Source organism: Vanacampus margaritifer, chromosome 20, assembly GCF_051991255.1.
Source record: "Vanacampus margaritifer isolate UIUO_Vmar chromosome 20, RoL_Vmar_1.0, whole genome shotgun sequence".
Taxonomy (NCBI): Eukaryota; Metazoa; Chordata; class Actinopteri; order Syngnathiformes; family Syngnathidae; genus Vanacampus; species Vanacampus margaritifer.
Window position 1 is genome coordinate 8,700,058 of NC_135451.1, and position 24,033 is coordinate 8,724,090.

Sequence of the window (24,033 nt, forward strand, 5' to 3'; positions counted from 1 at the left end):
ATTTTAAAAAGGGGGTTCCCGTAAAATATGCAGAGATGTGGCACAGACCTCGAGGTTCGCCCCCCGACTACGCTGGTCCTGTCGCCCGAATGCAGAGAGTCTTGACTGAAGCGGACTCTGCTGGAATGAGGTGAGCTGATGTCACTTTTGCCTGCAAGTAGCTCGTACTGTCTCTTCATTGGGGCCGGGACCACATGGAAAAGGATGACGGAGGAAGCCATCGCCTGCTTGAAAATGTTCTGGGCTCTGGGGTTGGTGCAGTGGAGAAAGATGGGAGGGAAACATCACACATATGGACAAAAATGCATTTGTTATAACAAGATAAGAGAGACAAGTACAGTAAAATATGATATATTGCAGCTCTGACGATAGAAACAGTTGTGCTAAGATGTACGGCGTAGTATGCAGAGACAAAGAGAATTGGACTAAGCCTGTTAATGGACCAGTACAGGGGGTCATTGACCTTGTCAAATCTGAGAGCTACTTCTTGGGTACTGATTAATGTGAAGGGCAGTTTCATACACACTTGCACATTTGCTCAAATGTCCTAACATTTATTCTTTTTATTTTTTTTAGAAAAGATTAATGGATGGATGGATGGATGGACGAACGGACTGATGGGTTGATGATGGATGGATGGAGGGATGGATAGATTCATGAAGGCTGGATGGATGTATGGATGCATGGATGGATGCATGGACAGACAGATTAATGAAGGATGGATGGATGGATGGATGGATGGATAAATGAACTGATGGGTTGATGAAGGCTGGATAGATGGATGCATGGATGGATGGATGGACAGACGGATTGATGATGGATGGATGGATGAAAGACAGATTGTTGGATTGATGATGGATGGATGCATGGATAGATTGCTAGATGGATGGATGGACGGATGGACAAATGGATGGACGAATGGACTGATGGGTTGATGATGGAGGGATGGATGGGTTCATGAAGGCTGGATGGATGGATGGATGGATGGACGGACAGACAGATTGATGAAGGATGGATGGATGGAGGGACAGACAGATTAATGAAGGATGGATGGATGGATAAATCAACTGATGGGTTGATGAAGGCTGGATGGATGGACAGACGGATTGATGATGGATTGATGGATGATGGATGGACGGACAGACAGATTGATGAATGATGGATGGATGGATGCATGGATGAACAGACAGATTGATGAAGGATGGATGGATGGATAAATCAACTGATGGGTTGATGAAGGCTGGATGGAGGGATGGACAGATGGATTGATGATGGATGGATGGATGAAAGACAGATTGTTGGATTGATGATGGATGGATGCATGATAGATTGATAGATGGATGGATGGATGGACGGATGGATGGACTGATGGGTTGATGATGGATGGATGGACAGATGGATGGATTGATGAAGGCTGGATAGAGGGATGATAGATGGATGGATGGATGATGGATAGATGGATGGATGTGTTGATTAAGGTTGGCTGGATGGATGCATGGGATGAAGAAGGCTGGATGGATGCATAGAAAGATGGATGGATGAATGGACAGACAGATTGTTGGATTGATGATGGATGGAAGCATGGATGGATTGATAAGTGGATAGATGAATGCATGGACAGACGAACAGACAGACTGATGGGTTGATGAATGCTGGCTGGATGGATGCATGGATGGATGGATGGACAGATTGTTGGATTTATTATGGATGGATGCATGGATGGATTGGTAAGTGAAATGTGAGGGTCCGCACACTCTACTATAAAAGGGAAGATAAAAGCTGATAGCAGTCAGAGTAAAACAGTCACGGTTCTTCATACTCATCTGGGCATTGGTGGAGCATGCATGATGTAATCTAAACCACACCAAAGGTATGGACAATTAAATATGCTCTAAATAAGATACATTGGAGATTTATTGATTATTCAAAAAGCAAAATAGCGTCCAATGGTGTAAGGTCATCTTCAGTCAGCCAAAAAAACAACAACATTTAATATACAGGTAATTGACAAAAATATCAATATCTCTAAAACTAGAGCCACCTGGATTGTCTGGCAAGCAAGATGGGATAGGCTCCAGCACCCCCGAGAATCTTGTGCGGAATAAGCGGTTACGAAAATGGATGGATGGATAAAACTAGATTCAATTCTAAGAAACGGATGTCATTTTTGGACTCAGCAGCCCACAGTTAAATATCACTGGCACTTAGAGAAAAAAAAAGTTGATCATTGTAATAAAGGATGCCAGGAAATCACAAATACAGAGATTATTTCTAAGGGTGATTTGGGGGGGCGGAGGGCCTTGATACATACATAAGAAAACAGACGTGATGAATAATAAATAATAAGTTTCTATTTTAGCAAATATATCCACACATAAGAGAAGATAAAATGATCCAAAAAACACATGTTAATTCTTAGCATGTTTTAGGTACAAATGTCAACGTTATTCCCAGACACAAAAATACTTTCGTCTTGTTTACCAGTGGCACTTAGCATATAGATAGGCTGGTCAGGAGCAAGTGCATGGGGGGGGTAAATTGGCGCGGCGCGAGTTTGCATTACAGACACCAAATACAATACCAGGAATATCATGCTGGGTCTCCCTCAATGTCACCGCTAAGATGACTCCGCCACAGCAGGCGGCCCTTCATTCAAATACAGCCGCGAATGCCCCTCCCAGTTTTATTCATATGGAAAATACCACCGCGACATGAATAATGACCAAGAGTGTCTATACGTGTGTGTGTTTACATCACACAGGTGCAGCGCAATCAGCCCTCCGCCTAAGCTTGATTGAATGACAAATTACCCCCATCCATACATCATTCTGTCAGATTAAGTGTATCAAAATATTTATCCAAGATAAACAATCTGCTGAAGATCCCTTTTAAATTGTTACCCTGTGAGGTTCACAATCAAGGTGTGTGTGGGGGGGGGGGGGGGCAGAGTGATGAAGGGGGGGTGAAGTTTACCTTCTTCACTTTAGTGAGGTGTACAATTATAATCATACATGATCTGATGGCAACGTGGAGTGTGTTTGGTAGTGGGGGGATTTAGAAAACGGCAAAACAGCTTCTCCGGAAGCGTGTTAATTGATGAGAAGAAGCTTTGCATTTCCATGGCTTTGCACAGTCTGTCGAATGCATTAACATACTTGGGGAAAGTAACCGTGGCAGTTTTACAACCAACTTGTAGATGCCGCGAGAGAAAGAGTTTTTGACCCGAAAAAAAAACACATGCTCACACTGAGAATGTTTTTCTCCAGGAAAAAAAGGAAGAGAAAGAAAAGAAAAGAAAAAGGGAAAAAAAGAAAAGAAAAGGGAAAAAAAAGAGAAAAAAAGGGGGAAAAAAGAAAAGAAAAGGGAAAAAAGGAAGAAAAAAAAGAGAATGTTGTACAAAACAAAATTGAAGTTTCTGATCCTAAATATTGTGTTAATTTTCTTTTTCACCAGTTAGTGGCTGGTCTCTACTATATGTAATGTTACTAACGTACTTGATAACTAGACTAAGGAGAAATTGTGTGGGAATGCTTTTAAAATCTTATAAAGTAAATCGAAAGATAAATTACGTGAAAATGTGTAATTATTAATTAGAGTTGTATGATCAATGAAAAAAAAAAAAACGTTGAACTGCAAGCAGTCCAAGGTGGGATTCAAACCCTCACCTCCTGTTTAGTGGTCATAGCTCTGCTGCACTACCAACTGAACCGCAGCAGACTTGCTGTTGTCATTGAAATATTGTGGAAAATGGTATAGAAGGATGTGAGTGTGCCATTGAAAATGAATGGAGAAATTCTACAACTATTATTTAGGACCGATGTACCTAATAAACTGTCTGAGCAACCCATGTTTTTATGGCTTATGTATAGCCCATATGTAAGTATATTATGTGTGAGTTTGCGCATTCAGGCTTTGGACTCTGGTCAAGTGAGGTCAAAGTCCCTGCGTTCAATCATCAGCCCACTTTAAGAAATGAAACAGGAGCAATGAGTCGACAGAAACGAAGTGAGCACGTCCCTAGTTTTGGAAGGTGAAGCGTTGGTCAACGACTGCGGGTCACCGAGACCGATCGCTGGAAGGGATGCATGGCAGGAATATTTCAGTTTTATTGTGCAGTTGAGTGTGTGGTGTCTGTGTGTGTGTGAACAGTGTCATGAAATATACAGTATACTTTGCAGATGAGTATAGGAGTGCACCGATCGATCGGTCCGGCCAATTTATCTTGCCCCGATTTCCTTAATTTTGGGGGATTGGTGATCAGCCGATCCCTTAAAAATAAAGTGATCTTTTCCACCCATCTCATTTTCCTGAAAAAATCTGCAACTGTCCTCTTCTGCTGAGATGACTAATAGGATTTTAACTCTTTGACTGCCAGACGTTTTCAGAAAAGGGATGCCGCCAGTGCCAGCCGATTTAAGCATTTTGACTGATCTTTCAAGGTCCACAGAAAATGTTGTGTTTGGACTATGGAAACACACATACTACCAAATGAAAGATTGGACTCTCATCTTTCATCAGAAAAAAAAAAGTTTGTCCCAATCTTGTCAAAAGAGAGTCATCACTGCCATCTAGGGGCCAAAAATAGTCATTAGGCTAACTAGATCTGCTTGAAACTTTCACCACAGCTGGCCAAGGCTTTCCTCCACCCGTTTCACCCCAAAAAAAAAAAAAATTGGAGAACGTCTTTTAACGTCCTTGGCGGCCCTCCGTAGGTTTTTACTAAACGTCATTTAACGTTTTTGGCAGTAAAATAGTTCATTTTTATTTGCAAGAACTTCTTCACGTGCACTTAAAAAAAAAAAAACATTATTTCACAGATATATTTTTCAACGTTTTAAAATAAAACAAGATTGGAACACTGAAGGTGCTTGTTATGAAAAAATTGGGATCGGAAAAATTTTACGATCGGCAGGTCAAACCTAGATGATGTTGGTCTTAAAGAATAGCAAACCTACTCTGTCTTCCATTTTAGACTATAAGTTAGTACAAAATAAAGAAACAGTCATATTAAAGTAAAGAAGTAAAACTAGGGGGTTTTCCGGTTTGAATCGTTTTGTGATTCAAAAAACGTGCGTGCGTTGAACTGAACCAAATGTAATCGTTCCACTCTGAAATATATCGCGATAGGTATCAAATCATTTTTACTGGAGAGATATACAGTATCTTAGAAGAAGAAAAGTAATTGCCTTGTACACTGTGTCAAACTGCACCGTACCATATCGGACCGTCGATCTTTTTGCACCCCATGTATCAAAAACCGTATCGAATCGCCTTTTATGTAGAGATGCAGACCATTAAAAACTACAGTTAATACTCGTGTAAGTATCATAATAAAGTACAGGTAAAATGTGAGGTATGACCAAAATAATAACAGCTTACTGTTCAAAGCGAAGATTCCGTATATCTCCCTGGTTTATCCGAACAATGCAATCATTCTCCTGGAAGAGATGCTCCTGCTCCGCCTTGCCTCCACGCTCCAGACGCTTGACGAGCAAGCCCTGCGTCCTGGAAAGAATCGCACAACAGATCGGAAATAAGACATCATTGAGAATTATCATTCTTGTGTTTTGCCCTCAACATTATTCAACTGTACAAAGTTTTTCCTTGGCCTGGAAATACGCTGTTTTGCTGACTAATATATGGTGCTATCGTTCATTTTGCACACCCATACTGTCTTGAGGCCTACTGGAATGACAGGGCAGTTTGTGAAAAGGCAATACGGAACAAAAACTAAAAGCGATAATCTTGTGGCTTCTGAGAGAACAGTGAATGTTGCTATCACCGGAGCTTAACGCTGAGAGACGCTGATGTTGTAATAAATATCTAAGCGCTCCCTTGTTAGCGCCATCTCAGCAATCCCTTTTAAAAGGCTACCTTTATTTTTTTACATACCATCCCATCAATTCTGCTTACAAATGAATACACAAGTGAGCTCCTCCGGGGATAACCATTTGTAAGAGACTTTTTGTACACGCTTACCGTCAACAACAAAATCAAATGCTCTTGTCCAGCCTATGGTCTGAGTTTTGGGGTGTAGTCGAAAACAAACATTTCAAATGTCAGGGTCTTCACTGGACTCGAAAACAGCCACTTGTCAAAAATGTGACCCTTCTTAAAAGGGATGTTGTTAGAATAAATGTACATAAGTTATCCCATATTTACTCTTACAGTATTGCAAAGCATGACTTATGCTCTTGCAGCTGCAGAACAGGAACCGTGCCCTTATCACAAGATAAGGACTGAAACATTTTGTTGTTGAAGCGCCCTGTAAAAACAAAAAAGAAAAAGAGGGCTCGGGAGAGGTTGCCTCAGAACGGGTTGGAGGTTATAACTGAGCACATCTCTGTCCGTTCTCCTCACAAGTAAAAATAATCTATGTCTCTTGTCCTTGTCGATTGTTCATTAAATGTTCTAGGTTGACTGAACCCGACAGATGTCAAGGGCAGGGGGACCCTGGGAGGCCGTGCTTGCCTTGTCGGGCCGAGGTCAACGGCTATCCTCTTCTGTGGAGGTTCTATTGCATGACAGATCCACCACACCGGCATCTACTGAAACTCAAAAATAATTTTCTTCTCCGACTGGTTGCTGAATCAGTGGAGGCTGGTGTTTGTGGATATCACTCTGCTTCATCTATCCTTCCTTCCTTTAGTCTTTCTTCTGGTCTCTGGAGGTCTCCCTAACCTGTTGGAATTTAGATGTTTGTGGGGTTGGTGAAAAATTCTGTTTTTGTAACTCTGTGGGTGGTAGGTGGTGTCTGGTTCTTGCTGGATTTCACTTTGTTTTATCTTTCTTTCCTTTGATCCTTCATCTGGTCTCCTGACAACTTCGCAACTCTGGCGGGACTCTGAAGTATCCGGTTGAGGTGATGGGTCTGGGATTTATAACAGGTTTCAGGTGACATGTTGACTCTGGAAGGCTGCCGAATGAATAACACTGAGCTCTCCAAAAAAAAAAGAAACTGTGACCCTTTCTTAAAAGGGATGTCAAGGGTAGCTTTTCAGACCTCTTTAGCATGTCAGGCAAAACAGGCCACGCTTAGAACATTGCCCTAATTGGCTTCATAATATGGGCATCCACGTTCACATGGTGGTTTCATCTCAGCCCTTCATTGGGGGTACACAATTACACTCAAGCAAAATTAAGGCTCAAAAGAGGCCCTATCGTCATCCTCACAGTTTGATACCACGTTGTCAGGTCATCTTAACTGTGTTGAACACAAGAGTAATTGTGTGCGCCTTGGAAGCAGACATGATTGTGCCTCATCTTAATAAGTGTTGGCAGTTTAAAAACAATGTGTTGCCCACATGGAGACTACAGCATCGGCAAACCTTAATGACTTGGGGAAACAAACACAGGAGACTTTAATCATTGATCAGGGGAAACAATTTAATTTGTTTTTAAGATGATTTTGTCTACACACTGTTATGGTGATGATGGTAATATACAGACACCCTCTCAATTTGAGTATTAAAAGTTTGACCTAAATGGCATCCTTCAACTCTGTGAATTCGTTAGATGTAGAAGAACAAGGAATACAGCGCTGTATATTCCTTGCTTGTTTGACTCGTCACTTAATGTAAATGCAGTCAAGCAGAATGATAAGTGCTGTGGTTGGATCATTTGTGTTTTTGTGTTTGCTGTCCGGCTTTGCTTGCTGTCTGACCCCTGTGGTTGTAGTCGAGACACTAATGACAGACCATTGAGCCTAATGCATCTTATGCTAACAGGAAAGGGGCCGGTCCATTAGCATTATACTATGGAAGAAAAGTTATCAAAAAAAGCTCATTGAAAGGAAAGTCAACCCAAAAATGTTCTTCACAATATGTTTTATGTGCCACTACTAGTCTAAAGACGACATTATGAATGATATTGCATTTGTGGAATTTGAATAATGAATTAAACAGCAAAATCTATCTGTTAACATCCAGCCATTTTACTACTTGATGTCAACTGGAAATGAAAGCATACAGAAGGCTTTGATGCAGCTTCTCACATGATTAGGTGGCTTAAAGCAATGGTAATTATTACCAAAAAAAAAAAACAGCCAGCAGGTAGCAGCAGAGATAAGCGATATAAGATCAGCCAGGGCCAAGTTGCAACAAGCTCTTTTTGCCAGTGTTTTCAACAGGAACGTGAATAATGATAAAACGTGACTATATTCTAATGAGAATTGCTGCAAAACGGATACAGATACAAATATACTTTTTTTTCTGATGAAAGAAGAGACGCTAATCTCTCTTTTGGTAGGTTCCTTTTTTTTATAGCAATAGAACACGATATTCTGTGGGACTTGCAAAATCAGTCAAAATCCAGTACTAGAGTACTAGACAAAGTGCAATTTCTGCAGAAATTGCATCGGAATGCTGAATGCTAATAGCTAAATGCTAAGCTGAATGCTTATGAAGATAAATTATGTGAAAATTGCTAAGTATTAATTATAGTTGAAACACAAATGAATAAAAATAACACTTGAACTGCAATCTGTCTAAGGATTCAAACCAAAATGGCTGGCAGTCAATTAGTTAATGGGTTTATTGTATTATTTGCTATGACACATGGTAAAAACGCAATGAAAGAAAAACGAGACCTGAGCAATAAAAGGACAAAACAATGGAGTTGGTGAAATCCACCAGGATGCCCAAGACTCAAAATGGGACTGTCCCGGGAACTGAAACGGGAACTCTGGTCAACCCTACCCGTGACATGAATATTTAATGAATTCTTATTTTGCTCTTCTGACACAGGATATTTCAAGGTGTCACAGCTTCTGAGGGCAGCGATGACAATAGATCAAACCTAAATATAGTTTCCCAACACTTGCTTATGCGCCGCAATGGGATTAGTCCCCCCCCCCCCCCACCCCCACCAAAGAAATGACACATACAGTATCCAATCTTCATGACGGCCACGCCCCTCTACTTCAAATGTCATCCCACTTCATCTCCTTGCTCTGTCTTTCCAACTCATTTCCCCCGTCTCACGTTCCGTGGAGCTGAGTAGTCACATTCACCTTGATTCTGCCTTGGCGAGCAGCGTGGATTAGTGTTATGGGCATGCTTTTAGTTTGATTACATTTGGCCGCGTCCACCGTCCTTTATGTTTTTGCTGGAATAACCATGAACTTGGATACGCTGCTCTGTCAGTGACAGTATGCATTGGTTTTTTAAAAAAAAAAAAAAAATGCAAGGCAGAAAGCTGAATCACCTTCAAGGCTGAGCAGATATTATTGTGATTGAGGACAAAGGTTAGAATAGAAAAGAAACATAACAAGCCTTTAAAAACTGTGCAGTCAAGAGTAAAATTACTTGAGTCTATTCGCTTTCCCATTGGGAGCCGTCCAAGTTGTGCGAAAAGAAATATTGTGGGCTGAGGCGGGTTATCTCTTGGCAGAGAAAACTCAAATAAAGTCAAAGTAAATATACAACCTTTGATTGACGAAAAGTAATTCAAAAACCTCTGCTAGTTAGGTATGCCAAGACTCCATCTTTTTACCTGACATCTTGCGAACTGAATGGCACCACGTGGATCCCCAGGGGCCCTCCTTTATTGGACACCTCAACTGGCTTGAGCATGGCTCTGCAAGATGATGATGGATGGGGTGAGACGACGGGGGAGGCAGGATGTGGAGGGAGACATGCATGGAATAATAAACACATAAATTACATGATTTTAGAAAAGCATGGTAGTCAACATGACTGGCTGATGGAATTTATGAGAGGTGGAGGTTAGCATGGACTGCCGGTGGTAGTTTGTATTGTCGATGCAAAGTCATCTATTACGAAAGTCACGCCAGTGAAACTCTGGGTCGACGATGGCCTCAAATGGAGACTCCATTTAAGTGATAAAATCTAATTGGTGTAGAAACGAAAACAGACTAATTGAAAAATGTGCAAATCATGGGGGGGGTTAATTTGTGCAGATAAAGACAAGGAGACAAATGAATACAAGTGACCACGGTGCCTCGAGCCTGTCTTGTCATTCTCAAGTGGTGAGTGTGTTTTAGTTCTTCATTCAGTGGTTTTTACAAATGCAGTTCTGGCTTTGAGATGTTGAGTATAAAACACAGTAGTTAAGAGGAGTTTATAGGATGGCTTCCTAATTTACATAATAAACAAACATCACAAATTAGGGGCCAAATCCGCTTGGTACGAGGAATTAATTTGTTGGAGTTGTAAAATGATCAAGTCAGGAACTTTGTTTTACAAAACAAAAAACAGATACAACACAAGCTAAAAATAAAAATAATAATAAATAAATATTTTTTCAATGAAAAAAATCATAATGAAATATAAAATACATGTAAATAAAATTAATTAATTAATAATAATAATTACCTTCAAAATGTTAAAGTTGTAAAATTATCAAGTCAGGAACTTTGTTAAAAAAAATAAACAGATACAACACAAGCTAAAAAATATATATTTTTAAATGATTAAATTGAAAAAAATCATAATGAAATATAAAATACATTTAAATAAAATTAATTATTAATAATAATAATTCCCTTCAAAATGTTAAAGTTGTAAAATTATCAAGTTATTATTATTATCAAATATTTGTTAAAAATTTTGAACAAAATCATGATGAAATATGAAATAAATTGAAATCAAATTAAATAATAATAATAATAAATGCAAAAATTGAAAACAACTTGTAACAAAACAAAAAATTACAAGAATTAAAAATATAAAACAAAAATAATAAAAATTTATATATATTTTTTAAAAGGTATAGAATGGAGGTCACGCACTCGAGACTTAATACTGGTGAATGGTCCAATGAGGAGTCAGCTCTTCCCACTGGCTCTATCCTTTCAATTCTTTGTTCATGTGTTCGCCTTGCCTCTTCCTCCTCCTAAAAACATAAGAAGAAAAAAACAATTTAAAAAAAAATGCCCTTGTGAAAAACAAACAAAAAAAGACGATAACTCTCCCATACTTTTTCATTCTGTCATTAGTGCTGTTCGGTAGTGTTTTTATCTGCACTGGCTTTTAAATCAATTACCTGCTGGAACAAGTAAGAGCCTCTATAGCAGGAAACTTTCAGGGAGCGAGACATTTAATAACATAGGGAATAATTGTTGATAATATATGGTTACGGCAAAGTAGCTTGAGGTTAATCAACAACTGACAAGCACAATGAACTCGATATTTTGTTTCGGTGGGAAAAAAAGGGGGAGCCATTTTAATTATGTGTGTTTGAGCTTGTCAACCTTCAGACATAATGTTGCATCCTAAAGAAACAATTTGCTCCAGCACATTTCTTCCCCATCTACCCTCCTATTTCTCTCTTTTTCCTGAAATGTCAAACACTTCCGAAAAGGTCTTGGCTCTCTGTTTTTATGGAAATTGAGGGTATCGTTGCCGATGTACAGGGGTAATGCAAAGTGACTCACCCCCTCTTTATTTATTCGAGTTGGTAGATAAAGTCGGATGAGGAGTCTACCGTTGGACCTCCGCTAACCTGACCTGCCCAATGGCTTCCCTTCTCCAAGCGTCCAGTATGAAAATGAATCTGTCATCAAGTCAGGCCCACCTTTAATTATGCTGCATGTCAGTTAAAGTCCTGGTTTGCCTGTGCGGCCATTATTCGCAAAGCTTTTTAGAAAGGCCCCTGAGGTGGGCTGGCTATTTTCATGCATAGATATGAAGTGGAGAAAGGACATGGCCTCCACAGGGAATTACCAAATACATCTCAAAACGGAACTCTCTCATAGGAACAAATAGAGGAAAATGCAACTCAAAGGGAATATTTTACATTTGAGTTATAAATTCCACAACTCTGATGCACACTATCTAGCATCTATCTATCTATCTATTAACTAGCTTCTATTTATAGATCTATTAGCTAGCTATCTAGCTAATATGGCTAGTGACTCTACCTCTAACTATCTAGCTAGTGACTCTATCTAGCTCTAGCTATCTAGCTAATATGGCTAGTGACCATCTAGCTCTAGCTATCTAGCTAGTGATTCTATCTAGCTCTAGCTATCTAGCTAGTGACTCTAACTCTAGCTATCGAGCTAATATGGCTAGTGACTCTAACTCTAGCTATCGAGCTAATATGGCTAGTGACTCTAACTCTAGCTATCGAGCTAATATGGCTAGTGACTCTAACTCTAGCTATCGAGCTAATATGGCTAGTGACTCTAACTCTAGCTATCGAGCTAATATGGCTAGTGACCCTAACTCTAGCTATAGAGCTAATATGGCTAGTGACCCTAACTCTAGCTATCGAGCTAATATGGCTAGTGACCCTAGATAGATAGATAGATAGATAGAGCTGCTGACTCCCTCAGCAACACAATGACGGTTGAGTCTCCTTGTGACCTGAGGCAGAAGGTGACCATCACCTTCTACCAAATGTCAACATGTGCTTATTGTGCGTCTTTACTGAGCACTGAGTGACAGCATGAGCGACAGCCTAAAAATAAATTCACCTCTTTCTCCTTCAACTCTCCACCACCTCTCCCGTTCTTTGTGTATATCTCCTTTCCATACCCTCCATTTCTCCCTTCCCTTGAGTGCTTTTAGCACCCTGTTGGTCCCATGGTAACCAGTGGAGTGGGGAAAACAACAAGGCTTTTCAGATTGCAGTAGCACTCAGTCCAGGCTTGCTCTTTTGCCCTTCTTGCTTGTCCCTAATAAACCTCCATTCTAACTTGCCCAGCAACCTCCTTTATCCAATAGAGTAGGGAGGGGTTAGAGATCAATTCTGGACACCTATAAAATCCACCACATCTGAGGCATTGGGAAGGAAAAGCAGAATGTGCGGGTCAAGGCTTTATTGAGGAAGGGTGAGTGTGAGAAAAGCAAGAGAGGGAGTGAATGAGACAAAGCCGCAAAGTGCAAAGTCTTGTTACCTTCAAATTGGTTGGCAGGTTAGAAAGCTGAGAGGAGGAAGAGTAGGTAGCAGCTGTCTGGCATGCGCACACATACACTCACATTTATAATAAAGTCCACTTTGGGGGATGGGACAAAGACTGTGTGTTGAGGAGCTGTCACCCTCCAACCAGCTCATACGCTAAAGGAAACCCACTGTAAGTGCGTACGTGAGTGTGTGTGTGTGTTGTGCCATTAGCAATGGCCAAGTACAACATGTCGCTGTTAGGGGAGCTGGGGAGGAGGAAGGCTCCCTCCTGAGCCCGTCTTTGGCATCAACGGCTTAACAAGGAAAGTGTGAAAGGTCACGAAGAATGGTGGGTTTCTGCCCCCCCAAGGGCTAAAGTCCACATGCGTGTATGTGCATGGGACGACTTCATACGTTGAACGGGCCTCTCTGTCAAACCATTCCGTTCATTTATAATGACCAGTCTGTGCCAAGTAGAACAATGGAGGCCAAAGAGCAGGATGTTGAAATGTCTTGGAATGAACAATGGATGTTTTCACTTCATGTAAAACTCGAGGAAGTAAGCAATTGACGTAAAGCACGGACTTGTTGAAAGATGTACAAAGACACACCCTCACCTCCATCCTGATCGGACAGGTTGAAAATATTAGTTTAACTGGGTTATCTCAAATGTACCTTATATTGTAAACCAGCTAATGGCAACAAACAATGGCTACATGTGGAAAGTTTGTTTTTTTTTTGTCTAAGGGGGAGGTAGAGAGGTGAAAGGGAATAAACATAACTGCAGCGCCAGCAGGGCTGCAGTTAGACTAAACACTGTATAACATAAAAAGCACATACAGGACATCACAGTACTATTGTGATGCACTCTGGCACCGATGTACTAAGACAATCTGCTTGTAATAACTCTTAATAGTCCAATTAAGGCTCCTTTAACACCACAAAGCAATTACCAACACTTGAATTGTTCTTTGAGACAGCATTTTATGTTTAAACACACAGTTTAACGGGGGGGTTTAGTTTTTATCAGGAATAGCGCTACTCCGGCACTAAGGGTGTGTGCTAAAGCCTCATCAGAAATATGAGTAGCCCCAGTTAAGGCCCTCCAGCATTTTGATATTCTAAAACGGTGGTTCTTAACCTTGTTGGGGGTATTGGACCTCACCAAAAACTGATTGAACAGACACACAAAAAGAGAGTAGTATTTACTTGAAAAAGTAACGTTTTTTCACTCAGAAATTCAAAGTAAATTTTACAAGGATAGTTTTGAGTACATTTTATCAGTTTATTTAAAACAGCAACAAAAAAAGCTACTTAGGTTCAGTCAACCTAGAACATTTAGATAAAACAGGAGACTTAGATTATTTTTACTCGCGAGGAGAACGGACAGAGATGTGTACAGATTACAATCTCCTACCCGCTCTGAGGCACATTCCGCCGAATCCTCTCTTTTTAATAGAATGTCCCCTAGTTTACACATATGTTTCTGCTCTAAAGGGAAGGGGGAACACACAGCAGCAACATTCAAGTCATTGTGCAGATAATAATACAGACGTGTCTTTCTTCAGCGCTGAATGTTTCAACAGTCAAAGTTCATCCGCTAAGTGTTTCAGCCGCTGTCTTGTCATACGGCAAAGTTCCTGTTTTGCAGTTGCAGGGGCATCCTTCCCACGGGGCTCTGCTCTCCTCACAGATAACTCCAACTCACATCATTCAAACAAGTTTATACAACTGAATAAATGCTTAAAAGAGTAAATATTGGATAACTTACATACATTTATTTTAACATTACTCAACGGTTGAGGAACAAACTCACAACCTTCAGGTTGGAAGACAGCCACGCTACCACTTGATCCTGCTGTGGGTTAGTATATTGATGGTGTCAGGAGGAATCCTTGCTACTCCAAGAGACCAGTTTTTGGTCTCATTTTGGACACACCAGCAATCCTGTATCCACTATACAAACGGCATGGGTCAAGTGGTAGAGTGGCTGTCTCCCAAGTAGAAGATTATGAGTCCGTTCCTCAACACTTCAGTAAGCTTTTTTGTTTTTTTTAAATAAACTGGTAAAATGTACTCAAAGCTCTCCTTGTAAAATTGACTTAAAATTACTGAGTGGAAAAACTTTACTAGGTTTTTCAAATAAATAGTACTCAAGGCTGACTTTTGACCTCCGCCAAACCCCTGAGACTGACTCACCAAACCCCTGGGGTTCGTGCAAACCCAGGTTAAGAACCACTGTTTTACGGGATAGAATCTTCCATGCTGTGTCACCGTCAAAATCCCCTGCTGGATCTTGTATCACTCAAATCCAGACGAGTACTGTCATTAAAGCTAAATTAGCGACCAAAATGGCCTCCATGATTGGGTTAAGTCCCATCCTATTTCCAACATCCTTAACCCTTCCAAATTTGCTGGCTTATCGTACCACATCACCATTAAAACAACCAATATATAAAAGTAACTCGACACTAAGTTATATTGATGTCAGACAAAAGAAAGCCTTTTGTGAGGATTAGCAAAGAGGAAAGCTGATCAGTGGATGAAAGGGTCATAATGATCAATTTACCCTGAACACAAGAATTTAGTGGTTGTCCAAGGATGTTCCCCATCACCTTTAATTATTGTGATTTAAGCTGATGGCCAATTCAGTGTGTTGTGTTGAAATAAAATGTTCACAAATGTTCAACTGTTTTTGCAAAGTTGGTTGAGATCTCTTACGAATATGTGAGCACTACTGTTAATTTTCATCAGCCATTTAAAAATTTAGTCTCAGTTTTTTCTCATCCCATTTTTATTTAGTCAATTTTTGGTCAACTATAAAATAAAAATAGCATTTTAGTCTTTATTTTAGTCCAAGAAAATATAATTGTATTTGTCTAGTTTCAGTCAACAAAAAATGTCAACGTTTAAGTCAGGAAAATCATTTTACCCGAGTATATTTTTTGTCAGTAGATTACGTTGAACATTTCGTTTCATCTTTTTGATAAAAAACTACTTTGGCAGCATGGCTCAGTGTGGTTATGGTTTCAAACCTGAGCCCTTGTGACCCTGTCAAAGTGTCCTAAAGCAATATACTGAACCCCCCAGTGCATAAAACATAACATCCAAGCTTTGTTTGTGTAGTCAGAGAATCAAAGCTACAGTATATCAAATTAGCTTTATGCTTTGGCTACTCCCCTCTGCAACCTCAACCAAATTAAAATCTGTCTGCATTTGATGTGGAAAGTGTGTCTGGCTTGCAAATGTTCTGATGAGGATTTACTTCAGGCAAATTACAGAGACAGACAGGTTCCTAATGCAGTTAAGATAATTAAATCAGAGATGTGAGGCTGCATTTGTCCACATCAGGGAACAGAATAGTGGCATGTAGATGGAAGGGAAGGTTAAAAGACAGACAGCAATGTTTGTGGAACATTTGCGAAAAGGACGCTTATCTTCCTCTCGAGCATCAATTCTCCAGTCCTTGTGGTCTTGTGCAAAATCTTTGCATTTTTCTTCCCTGAAAGGCAATCTTGGTCTTTTGAATAAAGCATCCGCAAGAGCCTGTTTTATATATCAGGTCTGGACTGATCTATCAATGACACACTTATCTGTGCTTTTGCCTACTGTCTTAGTAAATTGCACTATAATATCATTTGGCCAGCTAATTATGAGGGTTTAAATCAATCACCAGGTCAATAACAGAACCCTAAGCAGGCAGAGTGACCAAGACTCATCAATAACGGTGGCAGAAGACCTAAAGCACTCTTGAACAGGAGAGCTTCTACACATGGAGAACCCAAACTGCCCAAATTAAAAATAAATACGTATGTTAAAAAAAAAAATATATATATATATATATATATATATATATTTTTTTTTTTTTTTTTTTGTGCTGTCAAAGATAATCACAAAAAATGATCGCATTAATCATGAATTAACGCAGATTAATCGCATTATCCTTTCGCGTGACAGCGGATGGCTACGTTTAAGGTTGCACAGGTTGTGTTTGAGCAATAAACATAATTACATGCATTAAAGTAAAGCATTTAATAATTTTTTTGCGTATCACATTAATAATATTTGTTCATGTCAAAATATTGGGGTCATTTTTTTTCCCCACTTTAAATTATGCAAGTAATTAACTGATGAGAAAAAGAGGAAGATGACCGTGTGCAGTAAATACTTTTTTTTTTTGGAAGACGTCCTAATAACATTAAATGTCAAAATAATTAACAAAAAACTTGGTGCTCTTAAAATTTGGCAGGAAAAATGTTGATTAAAAAGCCTTTTTTGTTAAGTGATTAATCAAAATTCGAAGATGTGATTAATCTGATTAAAATCGTTTGACACCGCTTATATATATATATATATATATATATATATATATATATATATATATATATATATATATATTAAAAAAAGTTATTCTATTTTTATATCCGTTTTTATTTTCACTTTTATTCCTTTTTTTTTTGTTTATTTAGTCATTTATTTATTTTTAGTTTTGGCCCTCCATATTACAGGGGGGGGGTGGGGGTATGTGAAAATTGAGTTATCATTGCAGGGTTTTATCCAGAGCATGTACTACATTTAAAAGTGAATCAGTAGAGACTTATTTACATTCAAATAGCGCTTCACATCAGTATAAAAGCCAGATTTAGGCTTTCTGATGTATGAAAGAAAACTTCAAAAAGCATATTATGTTTTTAGACACCTGACGGAGGTGACGGAGAGGTGATCCGAAGAGGTAATCCTATGGTGGTGAGGATGTTCGGAGCGGATGGACTCCTCTGAATCCAGAGTCTTTAAAAGTGCATTAAAAAGGGGCTTGGTGGTGCTTCTGGGAGATTAATCATCATTTTGAGCTTATTAAGAGGGAGGACAGTCTGCTTTCCACTGCTTAGAACATTGAATCCATCTTTTATGCTGTGAAGGTCAGTGAGCGTCAGTGAATCAGTGATGTTAATTTCAATGGGAGTGCACATAGTCTAGATATGAAATGTAGTTGATACATTTTTCTTCCACTGAATAAAAATCACACATCACTACACTGCCAAATTGCCAAGTGAACTCACAAATATTACATCGAGTAATTATGTCAACGGTGAAAATAAAATGGAATGTGAAAAACAGCATTTCATTCTAACTTTAACGATATTTGGACCTCAGTCCTAAAGTCACTGAACATCAGGATTTGATAAATGAGGGAGAGACCATGAGATGGCTCATGTTGAACAATGAATTATTGAAGAAAGTAAACCGATGGTACACATTTCAGCCGGTGATTATGGAGCTCAACAGTCTATTCCCCAGATCAATGTTTGCCGTCTTATTTGAGCAGGTGGCTGTAATGGAAGTGAAGAGACTCAAGGTGTGGTGGTCCTGCTATTTGGGTTTTAATTGGAATCTGAGACTCGGATGAGAGAGCGACGTAAAGCCATTTGGCCATGTCTGTTTTTTTTTTGACGGGGTTAAATGAAAAGATGTGTTTGGGTAATGAGGAGCCGGAGTCAAAAAGAAGTCCCCAAATCCTCTGACAGGGCCACAGCAATCTAGTGGGGTGAAGTGAAATGTGGGTCGAATTTTCTCCACAATCTGATATCAAGAGAAAATGTGAAGGGTTTAGGGCAAGGCTGCAGATGTTTTTTTGCTCCAAGAATCACAGATATGCATTGGCGGTGGCTATGTGTAACCAGCAGCGTCCACCCAACTCGGGGATTGAACCCGGACAGCAACCAGTTTGGGAGCGCAGAGCACTGACTAGTGAGCTAAAAATCTGGGCCGCTGACACAGCTCATCACTGCATTTTAAGGGACAGGAAGTGAGTGTTTTTCCTTTTAAAAAGAAAAAAAATATATAAATTTTTAATATGAAGTGTTGGCGCTATTTTGCCGTGAATCGCGTGATAACCATAAGTACAAATTCTGTGGCAGGGAATGTGAACAAGCTCGTTGTATAACAAAGGCGGTCACTCCAAAAGTGTGAGGTCTCGGGTTCGAGTCCAGCTCTTTTTTGTATTTATTTTTTAAACTACAATTTCTTTACACAGCCTACATGCTCTTAGGGTTACGGTTAGGCTGGCAATCCTAGTAATTAATGACAGTAGTAGCCCAACTTTGGTGGCAAAACAAAAATGAAAAAAAAAAAAGACAGAAGGGGGTGAAGTGAGGAAGAAACCACATCCAGCGCATGACCGTCCGGCGCCTGACCAATCAGAAATGTTCACGACAAAATAGCATGAGCAGGATTGTTGCCGGTCACGGCAAAATATCCACTGCAATAACTAACAATTATAAAAACACACATACACAAAACCCGCACTTCTTCCCCCTCCCAAACCCCCTTGTGGTCAACTTGGGAGCAATGTGTGGTCTACCAGTCAGCCGCGCTCGATAAGTTGGGCACTCCAGATTTAGGGTATCAAGGGTAAGAGGGAAAAATAAATAGGAAATACAATTCAAGTTAAAACAGCATCATCTAATGACTGAAAATTATTTCATCCGGTATCCGCAATAATCTAATTGGCTTTGTCATGCGCTTGAAGTAATTTCTTGTTTGAAAATGAAACTATACTACAAATGAGCAAACAATTACATATACTGTATACGGAACATAAAAATTGCTAAGTCAAAGTTTCATAACTCTAAAAGTGAAATAACAGATGTGCTGCTTTTAATATCTTTACATGAAGATGACATCATGGCAATTTCAATATCGCGATATCACGATATTGCCGTTATCGTTACATCCCTATTGCCAATGCAACGTCACAATAGAACATACCTGCACCCTTTTCAATTCATTGGAATTCGTGTGGCTTCTTTACAGATAATGTGAGCATGCAACGCTGTGACACTTCACATTTATTTCCTTTCTCTTCAATTCATTGGCAAATTTCATGCTATATCCACTATATGTCATTCCCATTGGTAGAGAGACTGCTAAAGATAGCATCTCAATCCATCTCTCTCAGATTCACTCTAGATACTTCCTTTCTATCCACTCTGTTGCGAAAAAAGCAGCTCATTTCGACCCATTCGCATCCAACTGTGACCACTTTTGTACTGCAGGCGATGCAAATGAAATGCGCCTTTCAGGTCACAATGGTGAGGCAGTCCTATCATGTTTCTCTTCGGCTTCATGAAATGGATGTTTATTGTCGGCCGGGGCCTTATTATATTTCTTCGGCAACTTAAAAGCATTTGCCCCCTAATGGGACCAATAAAAAAAAAGTGAGGAAAGTATACCGGACCTCATTGAGTTGAAGTGGACCGATTTGACTCACTTTGGAGAAAGGGATTGTGTGGTGATATCAAAAAAGAAAATTTGAGAGACAACAAAAAAACTAAATATAATCTGATTTACTAACCCATCAAAACTGAATGAATACTTTTACCAAATGCTAATTGTATTATTAGATGAGATCTGTTCACTGCTGTCCATGCTGGTTTGGATACAGGCAGGCCACCCCACTTTTATTCCCCAAAGTCATCATTGTCTGCAACTAAAGGTGCCCCGTCTCCCAATGATTTGTGGGTAATGAGCTGGCACCGCCCTGTTCAATTATTCTCATTGAGAAAGTGATTTCTCACTCCACGGGGCAAATCAGAGAAGCCGAACACATGAACTCTAATCAAGAATTAGTGCGTTAACAAGCAGCAGTGCGGAGAGGACTCTGCACCCAATGTAGCATTTGGATCGAAACAAGAGGGGGGGGGGCAAAAACAAGATAAGGGTATGGTAGGGTAAGGGTAACCTGAGGCCATATTGGCAATATCACTACAGAATGAACCTTTGTAAGCCTCAACGCATCATACAATCCATGTTATCAATGGCGAGTTTGTGGAAGACCTGCTAATACCACCGCTGATGACAACACCGAACTCCTAGAGTAGGCGTTTGCACAAAGTCAGGGAGAGTCTATCCCAAGAGCTGCACTGGAAGTAAAAAAAAAAAAAAAATGAAAAAAAAAATGAAAAAAAAATTTTATATGGTGACTTTTGGGACACCCTGTAGTCTCCTAGCTGTGGAATCATTTTACATGAGGCCAAAAGCAGCTTGCTTATATGGTGTTTTTGTGCATGTGCACCTGAACGGTTCAGATGATTGCATTGCATGCGGTTCCCACATATTTTATATAACTGGGGGCAGAAATATATTAAGGAGTAAGGCCGATGTATCATCTCTAAATTGCTAACCACATTTTTTGTATCCTCAAGTACTTTAACTGGACAGCTAACAAATATATATATTTATCATCATTATTAGGCAAGTCAAAGAATATTGAAAACACACATTTATATAAAACTAAGCATGGTTACTGCTCTGAACTGTTTACTTTATGCAAGTATTATGAGCACATACTAAACTACTGTGTAGTACAAAGAGGATTAGGGCCAGTGAATATACAAAAAAAAAGGGTTGGCAGGATTCTCACTTTATTCTGACTTTAATCTCAGAATTCTGACTTTAAAGCGAGAATTCTGACTTTGTGACGTAGAGCTATGTATTGTTGGGGGAAGTCAGAATTCTGAGATTAAAGTCAGAATTATCACTTTAAAATCAGAATTCTGAGATTAAAATCAGAATTATCACTTTAAAGTCAGAATTCTGAGATTAAAGTCAGAATTATCACTTTAAAGTCAGAATTCTAAGATTAAAGTCAAATTTTTCCATTTAAAGTCACAATTCTGTAATTAAAGTCACAATTTTGACTTTAAAAGTGAGAATTCAGAATTTCATCTCAGAATGCTGAGAATAAATCCAGAATCCTGCCAAACTTTTTTTTTTCTTTCTCTTCACTGGCCCTAATCCTCTTCCGTAGTATAATGATTAAGTTATTTGTGGTGTTTTAAATATAATATTTCCTTACAAGCTAGGAAGCAAAACAACAAAATTTGACTGAGGTAATGGGGGAACGTCTGCAGAATCCAATTTGTGTTTGCTTGGTGAATCTTTAATGCTTAACTAGAAAAGAAAAAAAACATTGTGTTTCTCTCGGTCATTTTCTGGCTTCTGGACATTGAAAAGAGAGAATTTCGTATTTTACATTTGACTTGATTATTTCTTCAGTTACCTTGCCACTGTGATTTTCGTCAAATGTTTCTAGACAATGCATCTCATTTCGACAACAATGAGAGGGATGGCCATTTTGCCACTTGCCGTCGACTGAAAATTACATCACAGTGTACAAGTTCAATATTGTGGACATTTTTCCTGACCCAACTAACTAACACTCATATGGTCATTTCTTAAAGGTAAAGGAAGCTATGTGTCAAAAAATAAATAAAAACCCTCCTACACAGCTCAGAGCAGGTTTCTGTGGTAAGGACAAAGTGAGGCTGTCAAGTCATTACACAAGGTGCCCCCCCCCCCTGAGGTCATTTCTATTCTGCCTACAGGTCTCTGTCACTTCTGATAACTTTCAAATAGAACACTTTCCTACCCAAATGGCCCACCCCAACAGATGGAGCAATAGCGGTACCGCTGGCTGTTAGAGAGACAATCGCAAAGTGCAGGCAGAACATGAAAGTGTGAAGTGAGGAGACAAGTATGCAAAGTCCAATAGTGCACGACTACTTTACAGATGTGATGTCGCTATTTCATGCTGCTACTTCACATATAAAGAAGGATTTTTATTTTATTATTTTTTTTTAAATCAACTGATCAAGTCAATGTCTTGATTTAAACCCAATAGAGCATGTATTTTGCAAAGGAGGAAAATCTGAGTCCAGAAAGTGAAAATCTGCCACAGTTCGCCCCAGGTACTAGCTAGTAGTGATGGGAAAATGAAGCCTCATGAAGCACTTGTGATATTTTTTGACTCCTCTAGATGGCACTATTGGTTTAAAAAGGCAGTGGAAATGTAATACATTTTCATTGCACTAGCCTTTATATTTGAACCAAGAGCACCATCTAGAGGAGTAAAAAAAAAAATAGTAAAAGTGCTTCATGAGGCTTCATTTTCCCATCTCTACTAGCTAGCAAGCTCCCTAGCTAGCTCGTTTACCTGCTAGGGAGCTAGCTAACTAGTTTGCACGTTTACCTGCTAGGGAGCTAGCTTACTAGCTAGCACAAGGGGCTAAAGCCAAACTGTGGCAGGGTTTTTAGGTGCTAGCTAGCGAGCTCTTTAGCTACCTCGTTTACCTGCTAGGGAGCTAGCTAGCTAGCACAAGGGCCTAAAGCCAAACTGTGGCAGGGTTTTTAGGTGCTAGCTAGCGAGCTCCCTAGTTAGCTTGTTTACCTGATAGGGAGCTAGCTAGCTAGCACAAGGGCCTAAAGCCAAACTGTGGCAGGGTTTTTAGGTGCTAGCTAGCGAGCTCCCTCGCTAGCTCGTTTACCTGATAGGGAGCTAGCTAGCTAGCACAAGGGGCTAAAGCCAAACTGTGGCAAGGTTTTTACTTTCTGGACCTGGATTTGTCACCTCTGATTGAAGGGAGTACTCCCCAAAAGTAGCAATCATTAGCATTAATGAATGTTCTTTCTAAAATGTAAATGTGATTTTACAAAGAGCACTTTTAAAATCCATTATCTATTTTCCTATAATGACTACACCACCATACCTGTCGATCAAGCCATCGGTCCACCATTGGGTGGTTTGCACTTAGAGACGATCTGGTCATCTCTCTTTGAAACTGAGTGGCCCGGCCACTTGCATCTCGTGGAAGACTCCGGTAGGCATGGCCTCCCCTTCCCTATAAAGAAATGCATAGTTTATAACTCATAGAATTGAAATTAGTCGGTGGTGACTCGAATTGGGATTCTGCTGGGCGTGGATAAAGCAAAGACTGAATCATAATTTTTTAGATGCAGATCACAATGAGTCTTGCCATTTTGTTGTAATCATTGTCATTTGAAAGGAAGAGTTCAATAGCCTAGGACAGACTGTCTCCCCAACAAACAAGCTTTAAAATAAGTGAATATTGGGCTTTGTAAAGGGCTTTGCGCATTGGATCGTGTAAAACAAAATGACCCATTTTGATCAAACTCTAATTTGTTGGACTATGGTGTGTGCTTCCCCCCCTCCCCGGGGGAAAAGTGCAATTACTCGTTTCTGGGTAACGGCCATCATAGAAAAAAACTTGAACTATGAAAAGACAGCTATGGGGTTTAACTCTAGTCAGATTCCTATTTATGTCACTAACTATAGAACTTGAGAAATGCCAAAGCAAATTAAACAAATACAATTAAAAAAAAAAA

The 24,033-nt window shown here is 39.6% G+C and overlaps 1 protein-coding gene across 2 annotated transcripts in view; it reads right to left on the reverse strand.

The window, feature by feature from the left end:
- Positions 1-24,033, reverse strand: part of LOC144040306 (partitioning defective 3 homolog) — a 284,979-nt gene that overhangs the window by 155,359 nt on the left and 105,587 nt on the right. Inside the window, exons 5-9 of one of the 2 annotated variants that reach the window (XM_077554418.1) lie at positions 23,397-23,528; positions 10,751-10,854; positions 9,493-9,576; positions 5,380-5,505; positions 49-246 (exon numbers count right to left, since the gene is read on the reverse strand). In XM_077554418.1, coding sequence (XP_077410544.1) covers positions 49-246; positions 5,380-5,505; positions 9,493-9,576; positions 10,751-10,854; positions 23,397-23,528 — 644 coding nt within the window. The remainder of the gene's footprint in view (positions 1-48; positions 247-5,379; positions 5,506-9,492; positions 9,577-10,750; positions 10,855-23,396; positions 23,529-24,033) is intronic. The other variant, XM_077554419.1, reaches the window with a different exon arrangement.